Below are 26,879 nucleotides of genomic sequence, written 5' to 3'. Positions count from 1 at the left end.
CCTAAGCATAGCCCAACAACAGTGCCCCCCCTTGGCCCCCTCCATTGCTTAACTGACAAGACATTGAGACTCAAGCAAATTATTTACTTATACCTTACTATTTATTTAAATTTTTAAAAGTTTTCTTCTAGATTTTTTAAGGTAAAACAAAACAGTTCCACTGCGTATAATTTCACATAAATAGCCACAACAGAAGAAATGGTTGAGAAAAATATTTCATTTTCAAGGTCAGACATCATAACATACGACCATCTTTTACATGAAGTTTTATCAATATTTTGTTCTGCTCTTTACAGTAATCTTTCACAAATCAATGACTTTTTAACTTCAGATACATAGTTTAGCAGTTTCTCAAAACTTTAGTCACTCACCGAGCCAAAGAAAACATTTTTTAACAATGCAGAGTAAAGTCAAACACAGCAGATTTTTTTAAAAAATCAACCAAAGTTGAGTGTGGCAGTGAAATGCAAGATGGCAAAAGAAATGCAAGGTGACAATAACAGAGGTGAAAAGAGAGTTTGAGGAACATTTAGCTAAAAGTATCAAGGGGAATAATAAGAACTTCTTTAAATATATCAGAAGCAGGAAACCTGCCAGGGAGGCTGTTGGACCATTAGACAATGAGGGAGTGAAAGGGATTATTAAGGAGGATATGGAGGTTGCAGAGAAGCTCAATGAGTTCTTTGCGTCTGCCTTCACGGCAGAGGATACAGAGCATATACCTGTTCCTGAAGCAGACTTTTCAGGAATGGAGGCTAAATAACCGAGTCAGATAGAAGTAACAAGAGATTATGTTCTAAACTGTCTGGAAAAACTGGAAACTAACAAATCGCCAGGGCCAGATGGCATCCATCCAAGAGTCCTCAAAGAACTCAAATGTGAAATTGATGACCTCCTTGCCAAAATATATAACTAATCCCTGCAATCAGGCTCTGGAAAGTAGCAAATGTAACACTGATTTTCAAAAAGGGATCCAAGGGCGATCTGGGAAATTACAGGCTGGTTAGCTTAACGTCCGTTCCAGGCAAATTGATGGAAAGCATCCTCAAGGATGAAATTGTAAAGCACATAGAACAACAGGCCCTGCTGGGAGAGAACCAGCATGGCTTCTGCAAAGGAGCCAGCGTGGTGTAGTGGTTAGAGTGCTGGACTAGGACTGGGGAGACCCGAGTTCAAATCCCCATTCAGCCATGAAACTAGCTGGGTGAATCTGGGCCAGTCACTTCTCTCTCACCCTAACCTACTTCACAGGGTTGTTGTGAAAGAGAAACTCAAGTATGTAGTACACCAGTCCGGGCTGCTTGGAGGAAGAGCGGGATATAAATGTAATAATAATAATAATAATAATAATAATAATAATAATAATAAAGGTAAATCTTTCCTCACAAACCTTTTGGAGTTCTTTGAGAGTGTCAACAAGTGTATGGATAAAGGTGATCCAGTTGACATAGTATTCCTGGACTTCCAAAAAACTTTCAACAAAGTTCCTCATCAAAGACTCCTGAGAAAACCTAGCAGTCATGGGATAAGGGGACAAGTACATGCGTGGATTGTTAACTGGTTGAAAGACAAAAAACAGAGGGTTAGGGATAAATGGAGAGTTTTCACAATGGAGGGAAGTAAGAAATGGGGTCTCCCAGGGATCTGTACTGGGACCAGTGCTTTTTAATTTATTCATAAATGATCTAGATGTAGTGGTAAGCAGTGAGGTGGCCAGATTTGCAGATGATACCAAACTCTTTCGGGTAGTGAAATCCAAAATGGATTGTGAGGAGCTCCAAAAGGATCTCTTCAAACTTGGGGATTGGCAACAAAATGGCAAATGCGGTTCAGTGTTGGCAAGTGTAAAGTGCTGCACATTGGGACAAAAAAACCCAAGTATATACTGATGGATCTGTTGGTGACTGACCAGGAGAGGAATCTCGGGGTCGTGGTGGACAGCTCATTGAAAGTGTCAACTCAATGTGCGGCGGTTGTGAAAAAAGGTCAGTTCCATGCTAGGGATCACTAGGAAGGGGACTGAAAATAAAATGGCTAATATTATAATGCCCTTATACAAAATGGTGCAGCCACACCTGGAGTACTGCGTACAATTCTGGTCACCACATCTAAAAAAAGGACATTGTTGAACTAGAAAAGGTGCAGAAGAGGGCAACCAAGATGGTCAGGAGCCTAGAGCTCCTTTCTTATGAGGCAAGGCTACAACACCTGGGGCTATTTAGTTTAGAAAAAAGACGACTGCAGGGAGACATGTTAGCGGTCAATAAAATCATGCATGGTGTGGAGAAAGTGGATACAGAGAAATTCTTCCCCCTTTCACATAACACTAGAACCAGGGGTCGTCCCATGAAATTGATTGCCAAGAAATCTAGGACCAACAAACGGAAGTACTTTTTCACACAACGCATAATCCACTTGTGGAATTCTCTGCCACAAGATGTGGTGACAGCCAACAAACTGGATGGCTTTAAGAAGGGTTTGGATAATTTCATGGAGGAGAGGTCTATCAACAGCTACTAGTTGGAGGGCTATAGGCCACCTCCAGCCTCAAAGGCAGGATGCCTCTGAGTACCAGTTGCAGGGGAGCAACAGCAGGAGAGAGGGTATGCCCTCAACTCCTCCCTGTGGCTTCCAGCAGCATCTGGTGGGCCACTGTGTGAAACAGGATGCTGGACTAGATGGGCCTTGGGCCTGATCCAGCAGGGCTATTCTTATGTTCTTATGTTCAGTGAAGGAGTTAAGGGCATGATAGCTAGCGGGAAACTCTGTGGTGTCCCCTTCCCTTGATGCCCTAAGCACGTGCTTGTTTTGCCTTATGGTTAATTCAGGGCTGTTGTGTTGGGAGGGACAGATTCCCTTTTATTGAGTGCTTCTGCAGTTTTTTTCAAGGCTGGGTTGCAAAATGCATTGCAAAATGCAATGCAAAACTTGTTTGTCCGCTCTGTGAGTGCATCTTGTTCCGGCCATACAGAACAATGGGTAAACTTGGAAAACCCCATTGTTGCCCATAGGTAGCTCCTAGGGACACCAAAGTAGGTTGTGTGGTAGGGCATGATGCCAACCCACAAAATAAATGGGCAAGCAACAACAACAAATATTTATATATCGCATTTCAACAAAAGTTTCCAAAGTGGTTTACATAGAGAAATAATGAATAAAGATGGACCCCTGTCCCCATAGGGCTCACAATCTAGAAAGAAACATAAGATAGACACCAGCAACAGTCACTGGAGGTGCTGTGCTGGGGGTGGATAGGGCCAGTTACTCTCCCCTTGCTAAACAGAGAGAATCACCACATTTAAAAGGTGCCTCTTTGCCGGGTAAACAGGGAAACAGAGTGGCAGGGAAGTACGCAGCTCCTCCGACGGGCTTTTTGGAAATCGTGCACCCACAGGGAAACCACGGGGGAGGGAGTACATCTTCCTCCACCCTTAAAGGCATCCCCCCCCCACTGCCATCGAACTAGCCCCTGCCGGTTCCGTGCACATCCCTATCCTATACCTCCTTTGACTGCCCATTTCACCACTGCAGGTAGCTCACCAGCCCTGATGAGTTAAGAGGAAGCCATAGCAGGATTCCAAATAAGAGCCATGACTACCACAAGAGGAAACCAACTGTCCCCCATCACCAATTATGGCAGGACAAGATGGTAGGCTTAAGGTTAAAGAGTAGAACACACTTTAATCGATTTTTTAAAAACCCATAACTAATGATAAGAGCAGACAGAGCAAATTAATATGTACATTTTAGACTTATTATTCTATCTGTGTGCTTCTCTTTACCCAGCAGAGAGTAAAGGCGAATGCCACATCTAATTTTAGCAACAGGCTTTCATTACTTCCGTTCACCAGGCCAGTAATAAGTGGATGGTCCCATGGCCACTTTTGGCTGGGCTGGTATGTAGAGAGGTATGTGTGGTATGGAAAGCAAAAACAACCCCCAACCGCCAGCAGAAGTGAACCAGGAATGTGAAACCTTCTGTAGACAATGGGAAAATTCTCCTGTCATTCATGCAATCTTCTTCCATGGAGATTTTTAATAAGGTACTAAATAAGCATCTGTCAGTGACAATTTAGGACTAGGAAATGCTGCCTCACTGCAGTGGGTTGGATTAGCTTTCCAGTCCTTTGCTTCTGTGACATTTTAAGTACTTAATTGTATTCTTTAGAGGATACTCATTAAACAGTTTTCAAGTGCATTGAATGAAGATATTTTGCAGGGTGGAATAAACACACACACACACACACACACAGTCTTTTTCTCTCTTTTATAGACGCAATTGTCAGAGAAGGATAATCATTCTGCACTGAGGAGGAGCCAGACTGACAATGCTGAGAGTGAAATGACTGAGCTTCTCAAAGAAATCAACACACTTGATGAAAAGGTTTGCTTGCAATTCCCCCTTTTCAGTGATCTCTTGGGGAAGAGGCCTGGTATGAAGCTCTTTATTTTTGTTAAATTCTTTGAGCAATAAAGAGGTGGATAAATGCACCCTTGCTAATAGCATGGACTTGAGTAATACATTTTAAACTGATTATTTGATGAAAGATTGACAGCCTCACTCACAACTGTGGCTACTATCTCTCCCACAGGAAAAGGAAGACTATTGCTGGTGTACATGCCTGAATAGACATAACTATATACAAATTAATTGCTCGGTAACCTGGAACTATTTAAAATCATTTGAAACCATCAGTGAGGCAACTCTGTCCACAAGAGTTAGCTTACGCAGAGTAATCTGTTCTAAGCTAATGCAGCCCATTAAACTAAATTGAATTGACCTGGCTATGCATTGGACTTGAGAATAATTAGAACTGGTCATTTTCTAAATTATGACACAGGTTTGTGTTTCTATGAAACAATCAAAGCCAAAAGGTGCTGAAGTTTATGGATCGGTTTGATAGCCTCAGAAGACCTCCCCCGACCCACTGTATATTTAGGGATGGAGTGTCTCCTAATGAATATTGTGCAAGGAATAATTTTTGAATGTGCTTATGGGTAGTTGACCTACAGGAGAGCTTTGTGAGACAGCCCATGATCAGTTGAACTGCAGGAGCGTCATATTTTACTCAAATGCTTGATCCAGCTATGTCACCCACCACCACACCCAAAGCCTACCCTCGTTAAGCTTCTGTAGGTCAACTGAACTTATGGCAGGGTTATATAAGGGAGAACTGGGTTATCTTGTACCAGGAAAGAATCCAACCCTGGCAGCTGGATATAAACGTTTAGGCTGAGATGTGCCAGTTTTGTAATGGAGTTACTTACCATTTTGAAAATGGAAGCGGGGTGGGGTGGAATTTATGTAGCACCAATAAGCAAAATGCAAAATGCTTTGTTTAGAAGTGAAACATATCACTTGAAAATAATATTTACACAAATATTTTGTTTCTAGCCAAAACATACTGTCCAGCTATATAAAGCATACAGATAACCACAGTTTTGTGGGGGGTTTTTGGGGGGAGGCATTAGTAGTGCACATATGAAGAAAAAGGCTGAGATAGTGTATGGTGGTTTTTTCCCCTCATCAGTATCTATGTTAGAAATATTCCCAAACCTTCACCACTTCTGAATCCACTTTGTTTGGCTATATGCAGCTGGTATTACTTTGTTCTCTGTATAAATGCATAACATCTACTTCAAATTCTACTTTTAACTGACTACATTAATCAAAGTATTCCAGCTGTACTTTTTGGACATTTCAAGCTGTGGTTATTGAATATGGAAGCTTTCATTTTTATTAGCACTGATTAGATGTTTAAAAGTCTTTTTAAAGTCTTTCCACTTACAAATGGTTTCTCAGGTACCTACTGTGTGTGGTGCCTCTTCAGCATTCAGATTATATATTGACAACCGTTATTATCATATTTTATACAGTTGGTAGTTGGAGCTTAAAAGGAGGATTATAATTTTTTTTAAAGTAAGCAGTACCTCGTGGATTGCTAAAGGCCAGTTCTGAAATTATCTTCTTCATACAGTTCTTGAATAACATACTAACTGTATTTTTTGACCAGAGGCACTCTTACCCCTGGACTTTGGGTTCAAAGTTCAAGGCCTCCACACCCCCAGGGGGCCCCCAAATCCTCTTTCGTATGTCCTGGATGGATGTGCATGAACCTGTTCAGCGTTCTCTTCTTAGAATGCCGAACAGGTTCGGAACCCTGTGTTCAAACCATTTCGAATGCGGGGCAAGGGTAGCTTTAAGGATGGGGGAGGGTACACTTACCCACCCACCCCCGCCATGCTTCCCCTTCCGGTGCTCTACAGATAAATAGTTCTGCAGGGCAGCAGTGCACCTCCCTGCTTCCCTGTTGTTTCCCTGACTGAAAGTGACCAGAAGTGCCTAGTGCACGTGCACAAGTCACAGGTGGGCACGGGCACGTTCGTGAGACATGTGCCCACCCACAACACATGTGCACAAGGCACTTCTGGTCACTTCCAGTCAGGGAAGCAATGGGGCAGCAGGGAGATACACTGCTGCCCCGCAGGACTATTTATCTGCAGAGTGCCAGAGGAGGAAACGCAGTGTGGTGGTGGGGGGACAGCCTTCAAAACCTAGGGATGTGCAAACAGGTTCGACCGTATGGGGCCAAACCAACACCCCCCACCCCATTCGGTCCAACCCCAGACCAAACTCCACCCGAAGTTCATGGGGTTCGCAGACCTTTAAATTCATATATATACACCTTTTATTCCCCTCAGGAGAGTTCCTGGAGGCGGCAGGGGGTCCACAGAGGTTCCCCCTCCCCCCGCCAGCCTTCAAAATTACCCCCTCGTCTGGTTCGAGTGCTCTTCGGCCGGTTTTCGGCCTTCACCCGGCAGCCCGGCGGCCATTATGCAGGCTGTGCGCCTGCACACATGGTTGAAAGCACCAGCTGGTGCTCCAACAAATGAAAACACCTGTTTGCACAAGAATACACAATGATGCCTATTTGAAGACAGACCTAGATATTCCACACAAATACGTGTGTGATGTACCCCAGTGACATTTTCTAAAACTGAAAGCATGCTTGGGAGGATCTACTTGACCTATTCCCCACTGGTCATTTTTTAATTACAAAGTGGCCCCTTGCTGCCATTTTCTCCCTTGCTTTCCCCCTTTGAGAACATAATTTTGAATCCTGCAGGCAAAAGCCACTAATGGTGCAGAAGGGTTCTGGTTTTGGATTGAATAATGGTGAGAAGATTAAGTGTTTGCCAAATCTACTTAAAAAAATTTTTTTTTAACCATTGGGATAAAATTGCATGCATCTCTATGTAATATCTAGTTTGGGCTCCAAGGGAGAGCTACACATTAGAAGAAACATGGAGTCACTGCCAAAAAAAGGTATACATGTGTCAAATTCTCCCCTAACTACTCATAACATTTAATAACATTTACCACTTGAAAAGCACAAGACATTTTGCATTTCTCCCCCTCTTCACGATATCATTGGTTACTGCTGGCAGGGCCAGGGAAACACACAATGTGATCGTGCATGAATGTATGTGTTTATGAACTATAATGTGACCAATGTCTTGTAACAATATAGAGTTCAGTTACCAAGTATCTTTTAGGCAGTGATCAGTTTGAACTTCAGGAGACACAAGACTTCCATCAGACTTCAGACTAGATGTATGACAGTTTGATTGCATCAAATAACAGTGAATTGTGGGGCCAGTCTTAAAACCCTCTGCTGCAGCCACCTAATGAAAAGCAGCGATTTTCCTCCAACATTGTCAAATATCATTTGTATGCTCCATAGACCTTCCTGTGCTTGTCAGCCAGAAGCAACATTTATGTTTGCACTAGGCAGACCCACACATGCCTGTGTATTTTTTAATTAAATCTAATATCACTCTCATATGGTTTATTCATAGAGAAATCAAGAATCAAGCAAAGGCCTACTACTACAGATGGAAACCATGGCGACTAGTGACCGTGCTACTAATCTTGTACAGAAACTGGGAAATATGATAGATAATATCCAAGGTAATTTTTAAAAAATTCATCTGAAAACAGTGAAACCACAAAGGAAGAAAAGGCATCATCGCAGTTTTATAAAATATCCAAACTTAAATGTATAAAATCGGAAGAGCCTTAACTAGAGCCCAGATTTCCATCAAAAATGTACATGATTATTCCTGCTTGGATGCTGGTAGGAATTTGTGAATTTGTGGTTGACTGAGGATACTGTGAAAATTCTCCAAGTTAGAGCTTTTATGCAGCTTTGCAGATCAAATGGTTTGGTTTGGTATGTCAGCAATATAAAGGCCAGTAGGGTGTTCAGGACATGTTCACATGGTAGTTTCCTGCTTGTCCATCACTGTAGGAAATACTGTATTTAGGAGAGTGATACATATCCCTGAAAAAAGCAAGTACATTCTCTCACCCCTCCCCCTTTTTCCTTTAATTTTCCTCCATCTGTTTTGGTGTGCTGGAGAAGGGAGCAGACTCTCTTTTAGCACAACAAGGATATTTCTATGCTGAGAGAAGAAATACAGACATTAGGGGTGTACAAATCATTTTGAAGTTAAATCGACTCAACTCAAATCTGGTTGATTTGAGTGATTCAACATCAAAACGAATCTGCCAAGTCATTCATGGCCAAATTGAAGCACGAATCAAGATTCAAGATTCGAGTTTCCCTTATTCATTCCCCCAGATTCCCAACTTTCATTTTATATTTAAAGAAAGCTAAGCTCTAGCCCTTGAAGAAGTGGAGTTCCTTTTAAAATTCCTTTTAAAATACTGGCTTGCAGGTGTGAGGGAATTAGTAGCACCCCCTGTGCCAACCACAGAGTAGTCACAGCTGGCGGTGGCCTGATTCAGGCCTTCTCTGGCTCAGTTCGGGTCTCTGCACACATGTGGAGGCCATTTTAGTTACCCCATTTGCATGACCAGAGCAGGCCTGAACCAGGCCTCCACCAGCCCTGAGTACTCAGGGAGTCACCAGTGCCCATGCCTCTCTCCCCCCCTTCCCCTGCGGCTGCCAATGTACTTGTAAGTACTAACAGTAACTTGTAACATTCAATGTAATTTGTAAGTACTAACTAGTAGTTGTAAGTACTGACTCCCCTCCACTCCCTCTAGTCTTAGGGAAGCCCCCCTGCCCCTTTACTGAGAAAGGCGAATCCTCACTGATTCCCTATGCCAGTAAAGCTCAGAACCAGTTCAAACTGAACCAGGTTCGACCAGTTTGACCAGAACCAAAACCAAGCCGGGTCAATTCGAAACTGGTTCAGATTTGAACCGAACTGGCAAAACCTGTTTTGTACTTAGCCCATTGTGGGTTATCCCCACCCACATGCTCCAGAGGCAGGACTATTCAACTGAAGGGAACCTTTAAGATCCTATGTAGTTCTTTAGTCCTGCCTCTGCTCCAGAGACCCACTTTATATCAGCTCTTTCTGATTTTTGAGGCCTCCCTTTTCTCACTTTCTTACCTATTGTTTCTTTCCTTCTTATAGCTTCTTACAGACTCCCTACTGGGCAGTCTTCTGTTTTACTTACCCATTTTTCTTTCATTTCTCTCTCTCTTTTAAAAAAAAAAAATCCCTAGTTGAACCTTCTCTCTTTCCTTCCTTTTTACCTTGCAATGGCCTCTGTCCAGTCCAGACAGGTGAATGTCTTAGTTTTCTGGACAAAGCAACAATAAAAGGCTTTCTCACCCAAACACTCCAACTCCAGGATGCCAATGACTTAGCCTCTAGAGAGATCACATCGAGCATCATTAAGCTCTCGCTGGCTCCAGCTCTCCTCCCCAACCCAGAAGAGGGTTCTTCAAAGGCCTTGGGCTCTGATCATGTTTCTCTCCACCCAGGGGCACACCTAGGTAATTTTGGAGTCTGGACCTGAAGGCCGTCAGAGGCCCACCCCCCCCCCGCAGTGGAGGGGTGGGGGCCGTCAAATCTGTTCTTTTAAGCTTTTTTTAAAGCACCGCTGTGCAGGGGCAGGGACTGGAGCCGCCAGTGGGTGTGCAGGCACTTGGGGGAGGAAGGCAGTGGCAAGAGCTCCTTTTCTGAGCTCGACTGCCTCCCAAATGACAGATCGCGCCATTTTCAGCCCATTTAGGGGTTTTCTGTGCACATGTGCAGAGGCCCCTATTTAGAGACCCATCATTAACATTTTTAAACTGTTGTAGCACATCATTTAATTGTGCTGCTGGTTGATTAAGTGATTGTTGCACTTTTAAAAAGTGATGAAGGCTGCCGTTATCATGGCCAAGGCCACTATATCTTCCTCCCTAGGAAGCTGAAGCACAATGCAAGAAGAAATGAGGCAATCCTGCCAATTATTTATGCCCTAATCTGTATGTGTGGAGGTGGAAGGTAACATGTGAACCAGCTCTGAGCTTTATTAATGAAGAGCACAATTAATTAATTAATTGGTTTTTAGGAAGAGAAAAAAAAATAGCAATGAGAACTGGTCACAGAGCTGGCATTTTTGGGCAGCTGCCAAGGGCCCTCTGCTGATCTCTGAGATCCACTCTGTGGCCATAGTCTTTGTGTGGTTGGAGGGAGCCATGGAGGGCAGCTTGCCAAGGGCCCCACTGAAACTTGGAGGCAGCCCTGACTAGTCACCATTTGTACCCAAACATAGGCTATGCTCAATGACTAACTTTTCTGTTTTCTCAGGACTACAATTTATTTATAATATACTAATGAATAAACAAAACTATGGTCAAGAAAAGAAACATGAGTGTAGCCCCACTGAAATCAATGTGATGTACAAAAAGAAGCACATGGGAGGGTGATTTATCTTTAGGTTTTTATAGCTGACTAGATTATGAATTCTGCATAATCAAATATCAGGTTAAAATCAGCAGCATACTATAAATAGCTGCTCATAATTTCTAGGAAATGAATGATTAGCTTCATATGATTTAATGTAGGACACTAATTGCATAGACAAGACTGCTTCTACAGTACAGGCAAATGGAAGAACAGCATAAGAGTTGAAGCAGTGGATATCCTGAAGTAACATACTCGGAACCCAAGGTGGGGGAAGTCCCCCAGTCATGCTGTTGAAGATATTCAAGAAGGACGTTCAGTCTTTGTGTGGTAGGAGGGAGCCTATCAACCATCTAGGACCAAAGAAAGTTTGTGCAATTCATGAATCTGAATTCATTGCTTCTCTGCCTGCCTGCCTGTGTGTTTGGTTTTTCCCCACAGAGATTGGCAGCAAGGTGGAATACTATGGGATTGAGCATGATCTGAGGCCTGAGGACATCCTTCAGAAGTTCAAGGAAGCAGATGGAATGCTAAAGGACATCCAGCTCCGCCCACCTTTCATCATTCAAAGGCAACTTGCGGATGAAGAATCCGATGCAGCACAGAAACGTGGGTTTTCCTTCTGTCCAGAAGTCACAGTCTGGCATTGAAAAGCAAGGCATGGATGCACATTCGTATGCTGAAATGCACATCCACAGATGTGTATGAGTGTCAGCCATGACAACACCAATGAAAAGCATCCCTGTGTTATGTAAAAATTGGGCCTTACAATGAGCAGCTAGAGTTCTATAGGTGTGATGGGGGATACATCTGTCTCCTCAAGGTAGTGCTTATTTTGTGATTAATGACATTTTCCCAGGATTCCAACAGCAATACTGAGTTGTTGAGCCCCTGGTGGCGCAGTGGTAAAACTGCCGCCCTGTAACCAGAAGGTTACAAGTTCGATCCTGACCAGGGGCTCAAGGTTGACTCAGCCTTCCATCCTTCCGAGGTCGGTAAAATGAGTACCCAGAATGTTGGGGGCAATATGCTAAATCATTGTAAACTGCTTAGAGAGCTCCGGCTATAGAGCGGTATATAAATGTAAGTGCTATTGCTATTGCTGCTATTGCTATTGTTAAGAAAATGCAATCCTCCCCTCCCACTACTGCCTCCAGCTCTCATTGTTATGTTAGTGCTGTGTGGATGTCTGGTTCAAGCATGTTTCCAGGTACTGGCCCCAAGCCTGAAAACATCTCTTTTCTTTCCATGTCAAGCAGTTTAGAGAGGAAGTTTAGGAAATGGTTAGGTGGGAAATGTGCTTCCCTGCTATACTTTTATAATGAACCACAATTCAGTAGAGAGGAACTGCTGCATGCTTTCCCCCACCCACCCCATCCCTAATGTGGATCCTGAAAGTACACTTAGGATACAATACGACGAATATTTATATACCCATTTCAACAATAGTTCCCAAAGCAGTTTAAGTAGAGAAATATAAATATATGAAATGGCTCCCCTGTCCCCAAAGGGCTCACAATCTAAAAAAAACAACATAAGATAGACACTAGCAACAGCCACTGGAGGGATGCTGTGCTGGGGATGGATAGGGCCAATTGCTCTCCCCCTGCTAAATAAAGAGAATCACCACTTTAAAAAGGTGCCTCTTTGCTCAGTTAGCAGGGGTGTAAGCCATTTGAGGCCTGGGAAGAAGGAGCAAGGGCCAATATAGAGATACATGAATATGGGCTTTATTGGGGCCTAACATTTCTCCAAATAGAAATCCGTGTCTGTGAATGACATATCTCAAGTCATTCAAATAAATGAGTTTGGGCACACTCATTTTCATGTATATGGATTACCACAAACACACACACACAGAGTTAAAGCCATTTCACACATTACATTTTTAGATGCACACTTAAGATGTTTAAGTGAACAACTAAAAAGGAAGAGTATGAATGCAACAATCACATTAGCAAACATCATACAGGGACACATCAGGGAGTCTTGATCAACTCGAGCTTCCTCTTGGGCATGTAACCAGAGAAATGTGTGAGATGAAAATAAATGTGTGTAAAGTGGTGGTTTTATAAAGAGAAGGTTAAGGCAAGATACCATCACCTTAGGACATTCACTTAAGGGACATGCAAGAAAGAGTTTTCTCTACACACAGTGGAATTGCCTTCCACATGAAAATCCATCTAACTCCATCCTTGCTTGTCTTTCATCATAAGCCAAAGACATTTCTCTTTCAGTTCTCTTTTTAAACATTTTATCTATATGGTTCTCGAAGTGTTTTTACTTCTTATATCTGCTGCTGTTAAATCATAGATTTTTTCCCCATGTTTATATTGTGTTTTTAGATAGTTTATAAGCTACCTTAAGTATGTTGGAGAACGTGGGGGGGGGGGGGGACGACATTTTTTGTTCCAAAACTCAACAGTGAATAAGCAGCGGGAAACTATTGTACCTTATAATCTAAAAACTCTATCTTAATGTTCTCCTGAAGCTTGTTTGTGTTCCAACTCTTTTGATTGTATTTGGATGTCATGTGTCACTGCGAAGACTGAGGACAAGTTAATTCCCAAAGATTAATCCGTTCCCTTTGACTTTCCCATCAGTACTAAGAGAAGCTGAAAAATGGCAGCAGACTCATAATGAAACCAGATCTCTGGTTCCTGTTGTATTGGACCAGCTTAGAGAGTACAACACCAAGTTGACAGACTTACAGGAGGCTCTGGATGAGGTGGCTGATGATACGAGACAAAGAGAAGCTAAAAATAAGGAAAGCTCTGCTAACGTCAAAGAGTGCAAGGTACCATGCAGCATATGTATTGTGAATCTCAAGCTACATTTTTCTCCTGATAAGGACAGTGGAAAGACCGGCTTTTTGCTTTTTAAAAATAAATAAATGGTGATTTCTGGAAACACTGTAATATGTTGCCATATCAGGTACAAGGAATGTAGATATAAAATAGGTTCTCTCATTTCTCTGTCTTAAAAATGATTACCCTAATCCAAGGATTCCTAACCTTGAATCCCCAAAAGTTATTGGACAACAAAGACCATTGTGGCTGGGATGATGGGAGTTGTAGTCCAAGAACATCTGGGGACTCAAGATTTCCCCTAATCAAAAACCCTATGTGAAGTTCTAGTTATGAAAGAAAGGAAATTCCAATATTCCAGTCAAGGAATAGTGCAATGGATTGTGGATTAGTACAATGACGTGTCAGTAATATTACTACAATGAAGTGTTAGTAGTATTGTATGGAAATAAGCAACATACATACCCTTGTCTTTTTGTTAGGTAAATCCTTCTACACCATTCCCACCCCCACCCCCACCTCCACTCATCTAATCATATCAGATAAATAGCATGTATTGATTTTTCCATAGCTGTAAATATTATGTCCCTATGGATTAGTGTTTTCCTTCAATAATTCTAAAATCAAACCATGCCGTGCAAATTGCAATATTTTCTAACAATATATGGGGTGAGAATTTTGTATAGTCTTTTGCCTCTTTGGCTAGATTCTTCTATCCAATTCCTCCAATTCCTCTTAGGAATTTTGGATAGTCTTTTGCTCTTACACAATGCTTTTGTGTAAGACTGAAATAATAGCAGATCTCTTCACTCATCTGGTGGATCACTGTGTGAAACATGGTGCTGGACTGGATGGGCCTTGGGCCTGCACCAGCAGCGCTGTTCTTATGTTCAAAGGTTCTTTCTATGAAAAGACAAGTATCTTTTCACAAATAGATGAGAAGTGCCAGGGCCATGCTCTGGGAGAGTTGTTGTACCTTTAAATGTTGTGTAAAAATGAGAATGTTATCAGATGTGGCTTTCCCATCACACTGCTTCAGTGATGAGTAACCTACATCTAGTTGAATCTTCTCTTTCATGAAATGCTTTCAGCCATATTTTTGGAATCTGCCTAAGATGCATTTATAGTTTCAAGTTTTGATTCAGAAATAGTACGTGAAAAGCAAACAATGGACAAGTTATCTTCTACCAGTAACATTAGACGTCGTGCCCTCTCACCTCTGCCTGACCAGCTCCACAAGCTATTTTTTGCCCTCTTCAGCAGGTGAGGGTAAAGCATCACACTATCTTCAGTTCAGAAACCTCCTGCTTTCCTCTTCCAAATTTCATTTCATAGTAATTGGGTGATAGAAGGTCAGAAGATCAGCCTCCATCTAGGTCAAGGGAAGCAATACAATAATCTCCAAGGATACAGCAGTATTTTGAATGCATCTAACATTTCTGAAAGCTCATTTATTTTTTTCCACAGGAGCAAATAGAAGTACTAGAAGGACAAATGAATAGAATCAATAGCACTCTGCTGAAGGCTAGAGAGATTTTAAATGTTACACACCAAATTAATGTTGAACTGAGTGAAGCAATGAAGGTAAGACCTGGAGTACTGCATACAATTCTGGTCACTACATCTAAAAAAGGACATTGTAGAACTAGAAAAGGTGCAGAAGAGGGCAACTAAGATGATCAGGGGCCTAGAGCACCTTCTTTATGAAGCAAGGCTACAACACTTGGGGCTTTTTAGTTTAGAAAAAAGATGACTGTGGGGAGACATGAAAGAGGTCTATAAAATCATGCATTGAGTGGAGAAAGTGGATGGAGAGCAATTCTTCTCCCTCTCACATAACACTAGAATCAGGGGTCATCCCATGAAATTGATTGCCAGGAAATCTAGGACCAACGAACAGAAGTAATTTTTCACACAACGTATAATCCATTTGTGGAATTCTCTGCCACAAGATGTGGTGACAGCCAACAACCTGGATGGCTTTAAGAAGGGTTTAGATAACTTCATGGAGGAGAGGTCTATCATTGGCTACTAGTCAGAGGGCTATAGGCCACCTCCAGCCTCAAAGGCAGGATGCCTCTGAGTACCAGTTGCAGGGGAGTAACAGCAGAAGAGAGGGTATGCCCTCAACTCCTACCTGTAGGCTTCCAGCGGCATCTGGTGGGACACTGTGTGAAACAGGATGCTGGACTAGATGGGCCTTGGGCCTGATCCAGCAGATCTGTTCTTATGTTCATATGATCCTTTGTGAACTGTACATACCCAGCTGGCTTCAACCATTTATTTGTTTATTTATTTATTTGAAACATTTGATATACCGCCTACTCCGAAGACTCTGGGCGGTGTACAAAAACATGCAAAACAAAACAGCATTAAAATTAGATTCTAAATAAAGCTAAAGTAACTAACAGGGGGAGGGGGAATAGATAAACTACAGGGTAAAAGCCTGGCAAAAAAGAAAAGTCTTCAATAAAGATTTAAAAATCGACAAAGAAGGAGCTAAACGAATCTGCAGGGGAAGGGAATTCCAGAGCAGTGGGGCGGCAACCGAGAAGGCCCTTTCATGGGTTCTAGCTCCCCAAACCTCTTGGAAATCAGGGACTGACAAAAGGGCCATCTGACCAGATCTGACCGGACAGGATGTAACTGGATAGGAGAGGTGGGTCTGTAGGTAAACAGGTGCCAAACGCTGCAAGGCTTTGAAGGTCAAAACCAGGACCTTAAATTGAACTCGGTAGCGAATAGGCAACCAGTGCAATGACTGCAGGAGAGGTGTTACCCTGTCATATTTCCTGGCACCCATAAGGAAACGAGCCGCTGCATTCTGGACCCGTTGTAGCTTTCCGATCGTCCTCAAAGGTAACCCTAGATAGAGGGTGTTACAATAATCTAGGCGGGAGATAACAAGGGCATGGGTCACTCTCATTAATGCTTGCCGATCAAGGTAAGGGCATAATTGACGAATCAGATGGAGCTGGGCAAAGGCACTTCTGGCTGCAGCCTCCACCTGCTATTCAAGCAGGAGGTGCAAATCCAAAAAGACCCCCAAGTCACGTACAAGCTCCTTTGGGGGCAGCGCCACCCCATCTAAAACAAGGTTCACATCCAGCTGTTGGCCGGTACGAGGGCTGAGTAAGAGTAGTTCAGTCTTGGTGGGATTCAGTCTGAGCTTATTTTGATTCATCCAGACCTTAACAGCTTCCAGGCATTGAGTAAGCACAGAAACAGCATCTCCAGAATGGTCTGGGATGACAATATACAGCTGAGTATCATCAGCGTATTAATGAAATCTCACCCCAAACTGGGAAATGACCTGACTCCATATAGATGTTAAAGAGGACAGGGGCAAGAACTGAACCCTGGGGAACTCCATAAAGGAGTGGCAATGGGTCAGAGCATCTGTCCTCAATGCATGCCAACAGGACACGCCCGCTAAGGTAAGAATGGAACCACTGTAAGACAGTGCCCCCGATACCCAACCCATGCAGGCGGTCAAGGAGGATAGCATGATCAATAGTGTCAAAAGCCACTGAGAGATCTAGAAGGCCCAGGAGAGGGACACTACCCTCATCAAGGTCTCGAAGAAGGTCATCTACCAGAGCGAGCAATGCTGTCTCTGTGCTATGCCGAAGCCTGAAACCCGATTGATAAGAATTAAGATAGCCAGTTTCCTCTAAGACCCTCTCAAGCTGGGCACATACAGCCCTCTCTAACACCTTCGCTACAAACAGGAGGTTGGAGATTGGCCTATAGTTGTCAAGGACCTCAGGATCCAGGGAGGGTTTCTTCAAGTGAGGGTGAACTATCGCCTCTTTAAGGGCTGCTGGTATGAAACCCTCACGTAACGAGGAGTTCACCAACTCCCGTAGCCAAGAATTAACATTCCCACCAGCTGTTCTAACCAGCCAGGAGGGACAAGGGTCCAAGCAATATGTTGCTGCATCCATACCCGAGAGAATTGTGTCCACAGTTCAGTATTACATCAGCATCAAGTTTAACAATGGTTAAGAACAAGAACAACAACAAATATTTATATACCACTTTTCAACAAAAAAGTTTCCAAAGCAGTTTACATAAAGAAATATTAATAAATAAGATGGATTCCTGTCCCCGAAGGGCTCACAATCTAAAAAGCAATATAAGTTAGACACCAGCAACAGTCACTGGAAATACTGTGCTGGGATTGGATAGGGCCAGGTACTCTCCCCCTGCTAAATGAAGAGCATCACCATGGTAAAAAGGTGCCTCTTTGCCCAGTTAGCAGGGATAACTGCTAGGGGTAACAACTAGCTACTACCTCTTATTCAGGATTTGGTAATCAACTTCACATTCTTAAGAGAGAACCCTAGTTAGCATTAAACAAAATTAACGTCCATTCCAATAAAACACTCAACCATAGTTAAATCTGGCAGGACACTAAAGAGAACAGAGGGATGGGGACAGTGTGTGTATAATAAAATGTAACTTACTCAACAAGAAAGTAGAAAGGGAATTGTCTATGTTGTTGTAATCTATAGTGTTTATGTAGTGAATTTTTTGCTGTTATACTCGTTGCAGACTGAATGAAATTGAAACTGAAATAAACAGACATGCTATTGTACCTGTGTTCAGCATTAAGTGTGAATAACTGTACTTCTGTCCAAATCTGTACCTGTGTACACCATACACTTATTGTATGAGTATTGAACATAATAGGACTTTTTGTTGACACCAGTGGATATATTATAACAGCACAGGTACCTCTCTTAGAGCCAAAGACTTCAGTTTCAATATGATCAAAATTAAAAATTGTTAAATAAGATTTACCATTCTAAAACCTTTTTAAATAAATGCATTAGTTCTTGAAGAATATAGATGTTAAGATATTTCATCCAACAAAAGCCTTATTCTCACAGTATTGGTAACCCATCTCTGGGCTGTACCAGTTCAGACTGCAGATGGGGCTGTCTACAATGTTGATGTTTCTCCATAAAAAAAATAATCCTTCTCCTTAGAAACAAGCCTGACAAGAAAAAGGAATCTAGTCCAAACTTTTGCTTGATATGCTAGTTTTCTATGTATGAATGGATAATACATGGAGCAAGTATTTTTGTAGAGAGCAGCACTCAGCCATGTGAGTCCTCATCTGAAGTGCTACAGTCCAGACACAGTGAGAACAAGACTGAAAAGTCTTTTTCACCGCTTTCTTTTTTTGATCTCCTACATCTTTAGTGATTTCTACAATTAGTAGAAATCTTTCTAAATGGTTGCTGTTGCGCTCTTGTTTGTTTGTTGTCTTGTTTGTTCAGAATGCAGAAGGCTTCTATGCAGAAATAGATGGAGCTAAAATACAGCTACAGGACAAACTGGCCAACCTCTCCAGATTCGATGATGAGTTAGTGGAAAATGCCACGGCGTATGCTCAGGAGCTTCATGGTCTTGCTGATGAACTGGACAGGTATATATCAACTTTTTCAGACTATATAAGCTGAACATATAAACAAACTTTATATGAGTCAGACCATCGCTCCATCTAGTGTCTAATATTCTCTACTCTGGCAGAGGTCTTCCCTTTGCCTGCTCAACCTTTTAGTTGAAGATGGCACAGATTGAACCTGGGACCTTGTTCATTTAAAGCATGTGCTGCTCTACTTGATGTGTGAGCACTGTAAGATATTCCCCTTAGGGGGGTGGAGCCGCTCTGGGAAGAGCAGGAAGTTCCAAGTTCCCTCCCTGGCATCTCCAAGATAGGGCTGCGAGAGATTTCTGCCTGCAACCTTGGAGAAGCCACTGCCAGTCTGTGTAGACAATACTGAGCTAGATAGACCAATGGTCTGACTCGGTACATGGCAGTTTCCTATGTCCCTACCATTGAGCTATATGCCCTGTTCTCTAGATTTACAAAGAATGGGCATGATCCAGCCAGTAAGCAATATTGTTCCACTGATTTAACTGAGATAGAATTAAGCATGTAATTTACTCTTTGAAAATAATGAGACATAAAAGTTATTCACATTAGCTGGATCATGCCAAATGCTTATTTTAAAAGTAGTCTGATTAAGAGACAAGCAAAATGTCACAATAACTATTACATAGCACAGTGCTCATATATTATCCCAGCAATCTATAAAACAACCTTGTAAGATAGGCCAATTTTATCCTGATACTACAGATGAGGGATGGGGTTGAGACAAAGACTATTTTAGCTAAGACCACCTGGTGAGTTAACAGCAAAACAAAAAATCTAACTGGAGATTTCCAAGCTTACGCTCTTAGTCACAGCACTGTGTCAGCTCTCCATTTTAGTATTTTATTTTATAGTAATCAATTTAGAATGTGCCCACTCTAGAATAGATTCATGGAAAGGTTTAACATTGTTGCACAGCCTAATTTGCACATTGGTTCTTGCTGATCTGCAGCTGAGCGTTGGGATTTGTACTGAGGCCTTAGCATGACTGCTGGAGAAATTGTTGTTCCAGGCAACGCACAACTTAATGTCTCTCGCAAGAGTGGCCAGTGAGGGCAGAACCGGGGGCGGGGGCAGGCGGCGAGTGGCTAGAGGCACCTTTAAGGAGGTAATAAGCAGGTTCTTACCATTGTGTAAGCAACACCTGCAAGCTGCGGCAAACCATCCACAATCCCACATGGGGCAGCAGTGCTCCACCCACATCCGGCGGGCCTTTGGTGTGGCCCTGGTCTCTGCGCATGTGTGGAGGCTCCACGCACATGTGTGGCACCACGCACATGTGCGGAGGCTCCACTGCGCATGTGCGGAGGCTCCATGCAGAGGCTAGGGCTACACTAGGGCTAGGGCCCCAGAGGCTAGGGCCCCACTTGATGCCGGGCGGAGCGCCACCACCCTGTGTGGGATTTCGGGCATAGCACCCTCTTTGACAGAGAGCTAAGATGCTCCCTGATATCTCCCTGTCTGGCACCTTTTCTAGGACACTCAGAAGATTTTTGTGTTTCTTATCTTCTGGCAGATCAATTTCCACCTGTTAGATATAAATCAAATGTATAAATCAAATATATAGTATATAAATCGAGTCTATAAATCGAATACATACTTACATATAAGGTGGCAAAGTTATGCTCTGATGTTATGTGGTTACATCAGCATTTTATTTCATGTGTATGTTCTCCTTGAACTTTTAGTTTTATAGTCATACTTTTATTGTTAGCAATTGCTAGTTAAGTTTTTGCTGGTACTGTATGTGATTGATGTTTTATTAATTTCTAGCAATTATTAACCTTTTGCAGGATTTTCTGTATTTTATTATCTGTAATTGATTTGTAAGCTGACCATGGGTCGTTAAATAAACAAACAATGGCATAGCACCGCAGCTTGCAAGTGCTGCTTATACAATGGTGAGCACCTGCTTATTGCTTCCTTAAAAGTGCCTCTCGCCACTGCCCTAGCGCTGACCTCATAGGCTACTCCTGTTCTTCCTCCATTATATGGTTCATTGTGTAAGCAGCTTGCAAGTGCTGCTTACACAATGGTGAGCACCTGCTTATTACTTCCTTAAAAGTGCCTCTCTCCGCTGCCCTAGCACTGACCTCACAGGCCACTCCTGGTCTTTCTCCATTATATGGTTCATCTCTGGCAAATCTATATTTGATTGTATGTATATAAATCTATCTTTGTTTCTTTCCCTGTCACAGGACCTTGCATGGTGTTGATACAAATGGATTAGTCCAAAAAGCACTGAATGCTTCTAATGTCCATGAAAATATTATTAATTATATTAATGAAGCCAGTCAAATATCTGACTTGGCATTAAACACTACACAGCGAGTCAGTGACGTAAGTTACATCATTATATACCCTAAAACTGTGATTATTGGGTCTTTGGCAAAATTTGTAGCACCTTCTGAAAATTCTTCTGTGTGAAAAATTATATTCAGTTTCCCCAAGGATAGCAGCATGCTCTTGAACATATTCCAAATTAGGTTGTGCTTTCTTATGTTATAGAACTGTGATAGTGCAGTTATAGCTGTAGCTGCAATAGGCATGTGCATGGACCACGGTTTGTGCACCAATCCAAATTTGGACCCGTTCAGTGCAGTTTGGCCAAACCTCAAACCGGTCTGGTGGTTCAAGGCAATGCTGGGCAGGGGGTGGAGAGTGGCAGTTTTAACAGTACAGATGGAGGGCCTTAGCCAGACCACCACTCCAAGCAGCTCCCTGCTGTGGTGGGGCTTCCCCCTGACAGCCCGCATGCGCAGAAGCCGGGTGAGAGATGGAGCTATGCTGGGGCTGTGTGCAGGCTGTCAGAGGAAGCACAATAGCAGCAAGAGTAAGGCCCTCCATTTTTACAGTTAAAGGTGCTGTTCACTACCACCCCCACCCCCAACTGCATCTTGAACCACTGGTCCAGTCTGAGGTTCTTCCGAACCACGCCAAACCAGTCCACCAGACCGGGGACCAGTCTGAATTTGGACCACTGCACGAACCACAGTCAGTGCACACTCCTGAGCAGCAAGGACAACAACATGATGTGCATTGTGGCTAAACGACTTAGTTGCAAATCAGGACTTCTTTGGTTCTAATTTTTCCTCCACCATGAACTCACTTGGTGGCCTTCGTGACGGAGGTAAGTCATTCCCTCTGCGCTTAAGCTGCAGTGTGGGAATAATACTACTTACTTTTGTAAGGATTTCATCAAGATGATACATGTCAAGCACTTTCTACATGCAAAGTGCTATAAAAATGCAAAAAACATTCTGGCCTGCTAATTAATCATGGCGTAGTATTAATTGTCAGGCCAGACTGCTCTTGTCTCACTCCTGTTAATTTCAATGGGGCTTGTTGCATGGAGAGCAACAGTGTCTTGCTGATTATTGTGAAGTCTGAAAGCTGCCTAAGTATCAGAGACACAGGGGGTGCTTGAGAAACTGAGAGTCTAGTGCCCAGTGGTTGAACCAGAATCAAGAGATGCAACAGGAAATGTTGTGACAGGAAAAACACCAGTATTGTACCAGTGCTTCTGAAGAGTTCCAGACTAACACTGCACTGATGCTTGTATGGAGGCGGGGCTGCATAGCCCTTGGGGATGGCACATATTTTTGATGGGAAGAGTACCTCCTGGGGAAGGCAAGGTCGTCGGAATTGGCCCCCACCACTGAGCCAGCAATGTAGCTGAGTTAGTTGAACAAATTTAGAGGCACTGGTGTGTCAGTCAGGATATCAGCCACTGTCTTTGCTCAGGTAAAGTACTATCCTTTAGCCCAGGCCTGCACAGCTTAGGCCCACCAGCTGTTTTTGAACTATAACTCCCATAATCCCCAGCCACAGTGGCCAATACTATAGCCAGGAATTATGAGAGTATACTATTAGGCCAACATCTGCAAGAAGGCTGAAGTTGAGCAGCCCTGCTTTAGCCTATCCTGTGAGGAGAGACAGTGGTCAGCCTGGGTGAACAGCATCATTCCAATACCTGAGAACCCTTTACTACCCAGAGAGAAGTTCTATTCTGAAACCTTGATGGCTCACCATGTCATGCAGTCCCAGTTCCAGCATCAGCAACTCTCTTTGAGCAGTGTGCCTGTTTATTAGGCCACATATAAAAAACATAAATCCACATGATGTGATTGCTTTGCTCCAAAACTATTGCCCAATTTTCCAGACTGGAGGCAATATGTTTTTGACTGCAGTTTTTGATAAATTTTTGTTTTGGAGTCATTTCTTGATTTTAGCACAACAATTCTATAATTCCTGCATATGTAAAAAGAATTATATTATTATTGCTGAGATCTGCATGGGCTCTACCATGCATAGTGCAATGCAAAAGTGGAACATCTCTCTCAGTTCATACTAATAGGAAAGTCCTTAATCACAGGACAGTTGGATGTGCATATTGGAACTCCGACACATGTGAAAGGTCCCTGGATTGTTTCATAGATGCAAGTGCAACATAGGTCTCTGTTTTAATGCAGTCTTATTCTGACTATTTTTTTTAAATTGAATTTGAAGGCTGCTGTTGGAATTGACACTCAGATCACTTACCATAAAGAGAGAGGCAAAAGAATTCTCAATCAAGCCAAAGAACAGGAACGGACAGCATATACTAGTAAATATAAAGCTTTCTCTTGATTCAGACATTGTTCTGGAACTCTGATGTATGGCAAGGGAACCAGAATATCATGAAGAAAAATGTTGTCATGACAGAATGAATCATTATAGCTCACTGACAGTTCAGTAATTGAAAAGCATGACTATTCCAACCCCAGCAGAAGTTGGAAGTTTTTCACATGGGGCTTTTAAAGCCCTTTAAATCACGTCTCCTCCAGATTGGAGAGGGTGCGTTCAAATATCGGCCAGATTTACCATGAAGTCCCTGCGAGTTATCGAGGAGCAGTTCACACACAATTCAGGTTTTTCATGGCACCTTAGAGTGTAGCCCGATTTATATCCAGGGTAAAAAAAATCCACTATGTGTTTCGGTTTTTTGGGACAACTTTGAGTTCGCAGTAAAGCCTCCTTGTAAAATTGCAGTAAAGCCTGCTGTGTGTAAAAGTCCCTGGTCTAATAAACACACATTACTTTATCCATTTTATCCACTTTATCCAGTATCTCTTGCTCTCTGGGACTAACACTCCAACAAATGTCTATACTATTACCAATCTGTACATAGGAAGTTGGTACTTCTTTTGTTGCTGTATAAAATAGTGGGGGTCACTGCTTTTAGCCTGTCAGAATCCAGTGCTATTCACATGTGGTGATTCTATACGTGTAATGTAAATGCATTGGTCCCTTTCTCAAGTTGATAGCAGCTACCAAGGTATTTTGAATTTAAGATTCTTGAGGTAATTAGAAAGGCAGCTGCCAAATTCCTTTGAGATGAGCTGTTGGGTGTTGACCAGGAGACATGTTAGAAACTCTAAAACTCAGTTAGTTAATATATGCGGCATTAAATATGTTCTGATTAAACATATGAGATTGAATCCACACAATTACAAGGGGAGGGGAGTTCACAGAAGGTGACTTCTGCATCCCATCATCCCACTGCAGCCCCCCTGGGCCACCTGAAAAGCTATTCCGAAGGATTTCTTGGGACAGGATGGCAGTTGGCACGGGGGGGGACTGCGGTGGAAGACGGGAAAACTCAGGGAGACGTACCTTGCATGGGTGGAGCTTCATTCACAAAAGATGCCCCCTTCTGATTTTCAGTCATTCATTCCCCCTTCCCATGCAGTCCTTTGTACCAGATGCCATCCTGTTTCTGAGGGTCCCATGACTTCAGGAGAGGCGTTGGGGGGCTTAGGGGGCTGCAGTGGGAAGGAGGTCTGCGAAACTGTGGCAAGACTTTACATAAACCTGCTTCCACTCACGTTTGGATTCAACCCACGGTGAAGTGTCTCTTTGATGTAGGAAGACCAACGCTAGATAGAGAGGCTGTTCTCACGCACAGCCTAACCCGGGTTAGGGACGCCCAGTGTGGGTTAGGCTGTGCATGAGAACCCCCAGGATTGTGTCTGATCCTAGTGGGGCAGCACCGCCTAGCCCCACTGTTAACCCTGGCTGTGAGCCAAGATGAAGGGAGCAAGGACTCCCTTACCCCGGACTAACTGCTCGTGTGTTCGCTGAGCCCAGTGTGTTCACCAGGCTCTTGTCACTCCCAAGAGATCTCAGTCATCTGGACTGAAAGTAAGTTTACCAAGCCTCCCGCTCCACCCCCACCCGCTCACCCGGTCATAAGAACAACCTCATCATCGTCTTTAATTCACACATGGTACTAAAATTTGTTTCTTACATTTTATTGTCTCTGCTTTCCAGATAATTTTGCTGTTGCAGATGCAGGTCGACACGTTAACAGAACTCTTACCAGGAAGAATAATTTTAAAGCCCATTTGATGAAGGTCATGACAAACCTGCAGGTGTCAGAGCAAGGTCAGGATACAAAAAATACCAAAAATGTTATTCTTGTGAAACTGAGTAAAGAAAGAATTTATACTAGATATCCCCTTAGTGATTGTGTTGGTAGGATTCAAATAAAATCTTACTTGATTGATTCTTATAAAAGTTGGATTGAATACCTGCCTTCTGGTATTGAAACTCTGTGACGCTTTTTGGATCATCCACTAAAATGTTACATTTTCTTTTAGTAGTAATTACAGTTAAATGTGGTAATCTGTGCAATATATGTTCAGACTGGAATGATCATGGGATAATAAGATAAATTACTTATGCACAATACTAAAATGCATTTTTGGCCCCCATGTAGCTATTTCATTGGATTTCTTCATAACAAGTATTTGGATGTACATTGTTAAAATGGGATTGAAACTTGCAGTCGATATAATGGAAAGCAAATATCTGTCCACTTGCCTCACACAGGATGTGGTTGTAATGGAACTATACTATGCAGTACTATGCAATATGCATACTATGCAACGTAATGTTTCTAATAGAACTGTTACCCATATTTTTACTACCTGCATACTGTATTAAATAGTGCATATCAAATCTACATCAGTACAGTGTTTGTGGCATATTAAGCACTTTTTGTATCTGGATGTACACTATAAAATCTCATGCCTGAAAATGTGTACTGTCTTCTAATGTTGATAAGCACAGCCTGGACCCCACCAATGCTATTGAGAAAATAAGGTGAGGAAACACACCTTCTCCTGGGTCTGTATCCCATCCCCCCCCCCGAAATGCACCTGGAGTGACACAGTGTCATGATGCCACATTATTCTCTGTGGGAATTATGGTGGCTGGCAAGACCCTGCTGCCAGCAAGAGCAACTGCACTTGAAGCCCTGCTGTTGTTCACCCCCGACCCCCGTCTGCCATCTCACAAAGACATGACTTTTCTGTTGCGAAACAAGACAGATGGATAAGCCGCTGCCCCACCTCGAAACATGCAAGTGAGTTTTTGAAGGGGGGCACAAAACTACCAGGATTAATCCCACCCACCCCCAAGCTCTCTTCAGATCTTCAAAATTAGCCAAATTATATTCAGTACACATATTCTAGCACCTCTCGTTACAATCTAGGCCTATATCTATTTACTACGCGGCAGTCCCATGCATATTTAGTATTAAGCATCACAGAACATAGCGGCTTACATGTCCTGCAGCATATACAACTCGCATTGGAAAGAATGCAAGCCATGCACAGTTGTGCAACTTCATGTGAAATTGCACAAGAGGCAGCAGTCGCAGTACTGCCCTCTTGTGCAGCACCACTGCTGCATGCTTTAGAGCCCTGCAGCGGCACGGACAGGTCTGGCATCGCCTGCATTACACTGCAGGACATGTAAGCCAGTGGGATTAGTTTCCAGCTAAAAATCATTTTTAAAAAGCATAAAATCAGGTCACAGCCATTCCCCCCTCCTCCAAAAAACAAGTACAGTATTTCATGATTTCCTTA

At 42.8% G+C, this 26,879-nt stretch overlaps 1 protein-coding gene across 4 annotated transcripts in view; it reads left to right on the top strand.

The window, feature by feature from the left end:
* LAMA4 (laminin subunit alpha 4) overlaps positions 1-26,879 on the top strand; it is a 154,124-nt gene that overhangs the window by 68,034 nt on the left and 59,211 nt on the right. For all 4 annotated transcript variants that reach the window (XM_053307564.1, XM_053307744.1, XM_053307482.1 and 1 more), the window contains 9 exons: positions 4,274-4,384; positions 7,861-7,972; positions 11,155-11,322; positions 13,317-13,510; positions 14,988-15,104; positions 18,809-18,957; positions 21,165-21,306; positions 23,476-23,572; positions 25,279-25,392. In XM_053307564.1, coding sequence (XP_053163539.1) covers positions 4,274-4,384; positions 7,861-7,972; positions 11,155-11,322; positions 13,317-13,510; positions 14,988-15,104; positions 18,809-18,957; positions 21,165-21,306; positions 23,476-23,572; positions 25,279-25,392 — 1,204 coding nt within the window. The remainder of the gene's footprint in view (positions 1-4,273; positions 4,385-7,860; positions 7,973-11,154; positions 11,323-13,316; positions 13,511-14,987; positions 15,105-18,808; positions 18,958-21,164; positions 21,307-23,475; positions 23,573-25,278; positions 25,393-26,879) is intronic.

This window comes from Hemicordylus capensis, chromosome 1, assembly GCF_027244095.1.
Source record: "Hemicordylus capensis ecotype Gifberg chromosome 1, rHemCap1.1.pri, whole genome shotgun sequence".
Taxonomy (NCBI): domain Eukaryota; kingdom Metazoa; phylum Chordata; class Lepidosauria; order Squamata; family Cordylidae; genus Hemicordylus; species Hemicordylus capensis.
This window is presented reverse-complemented; position numbering and strand designations above follow the sequence as displayed.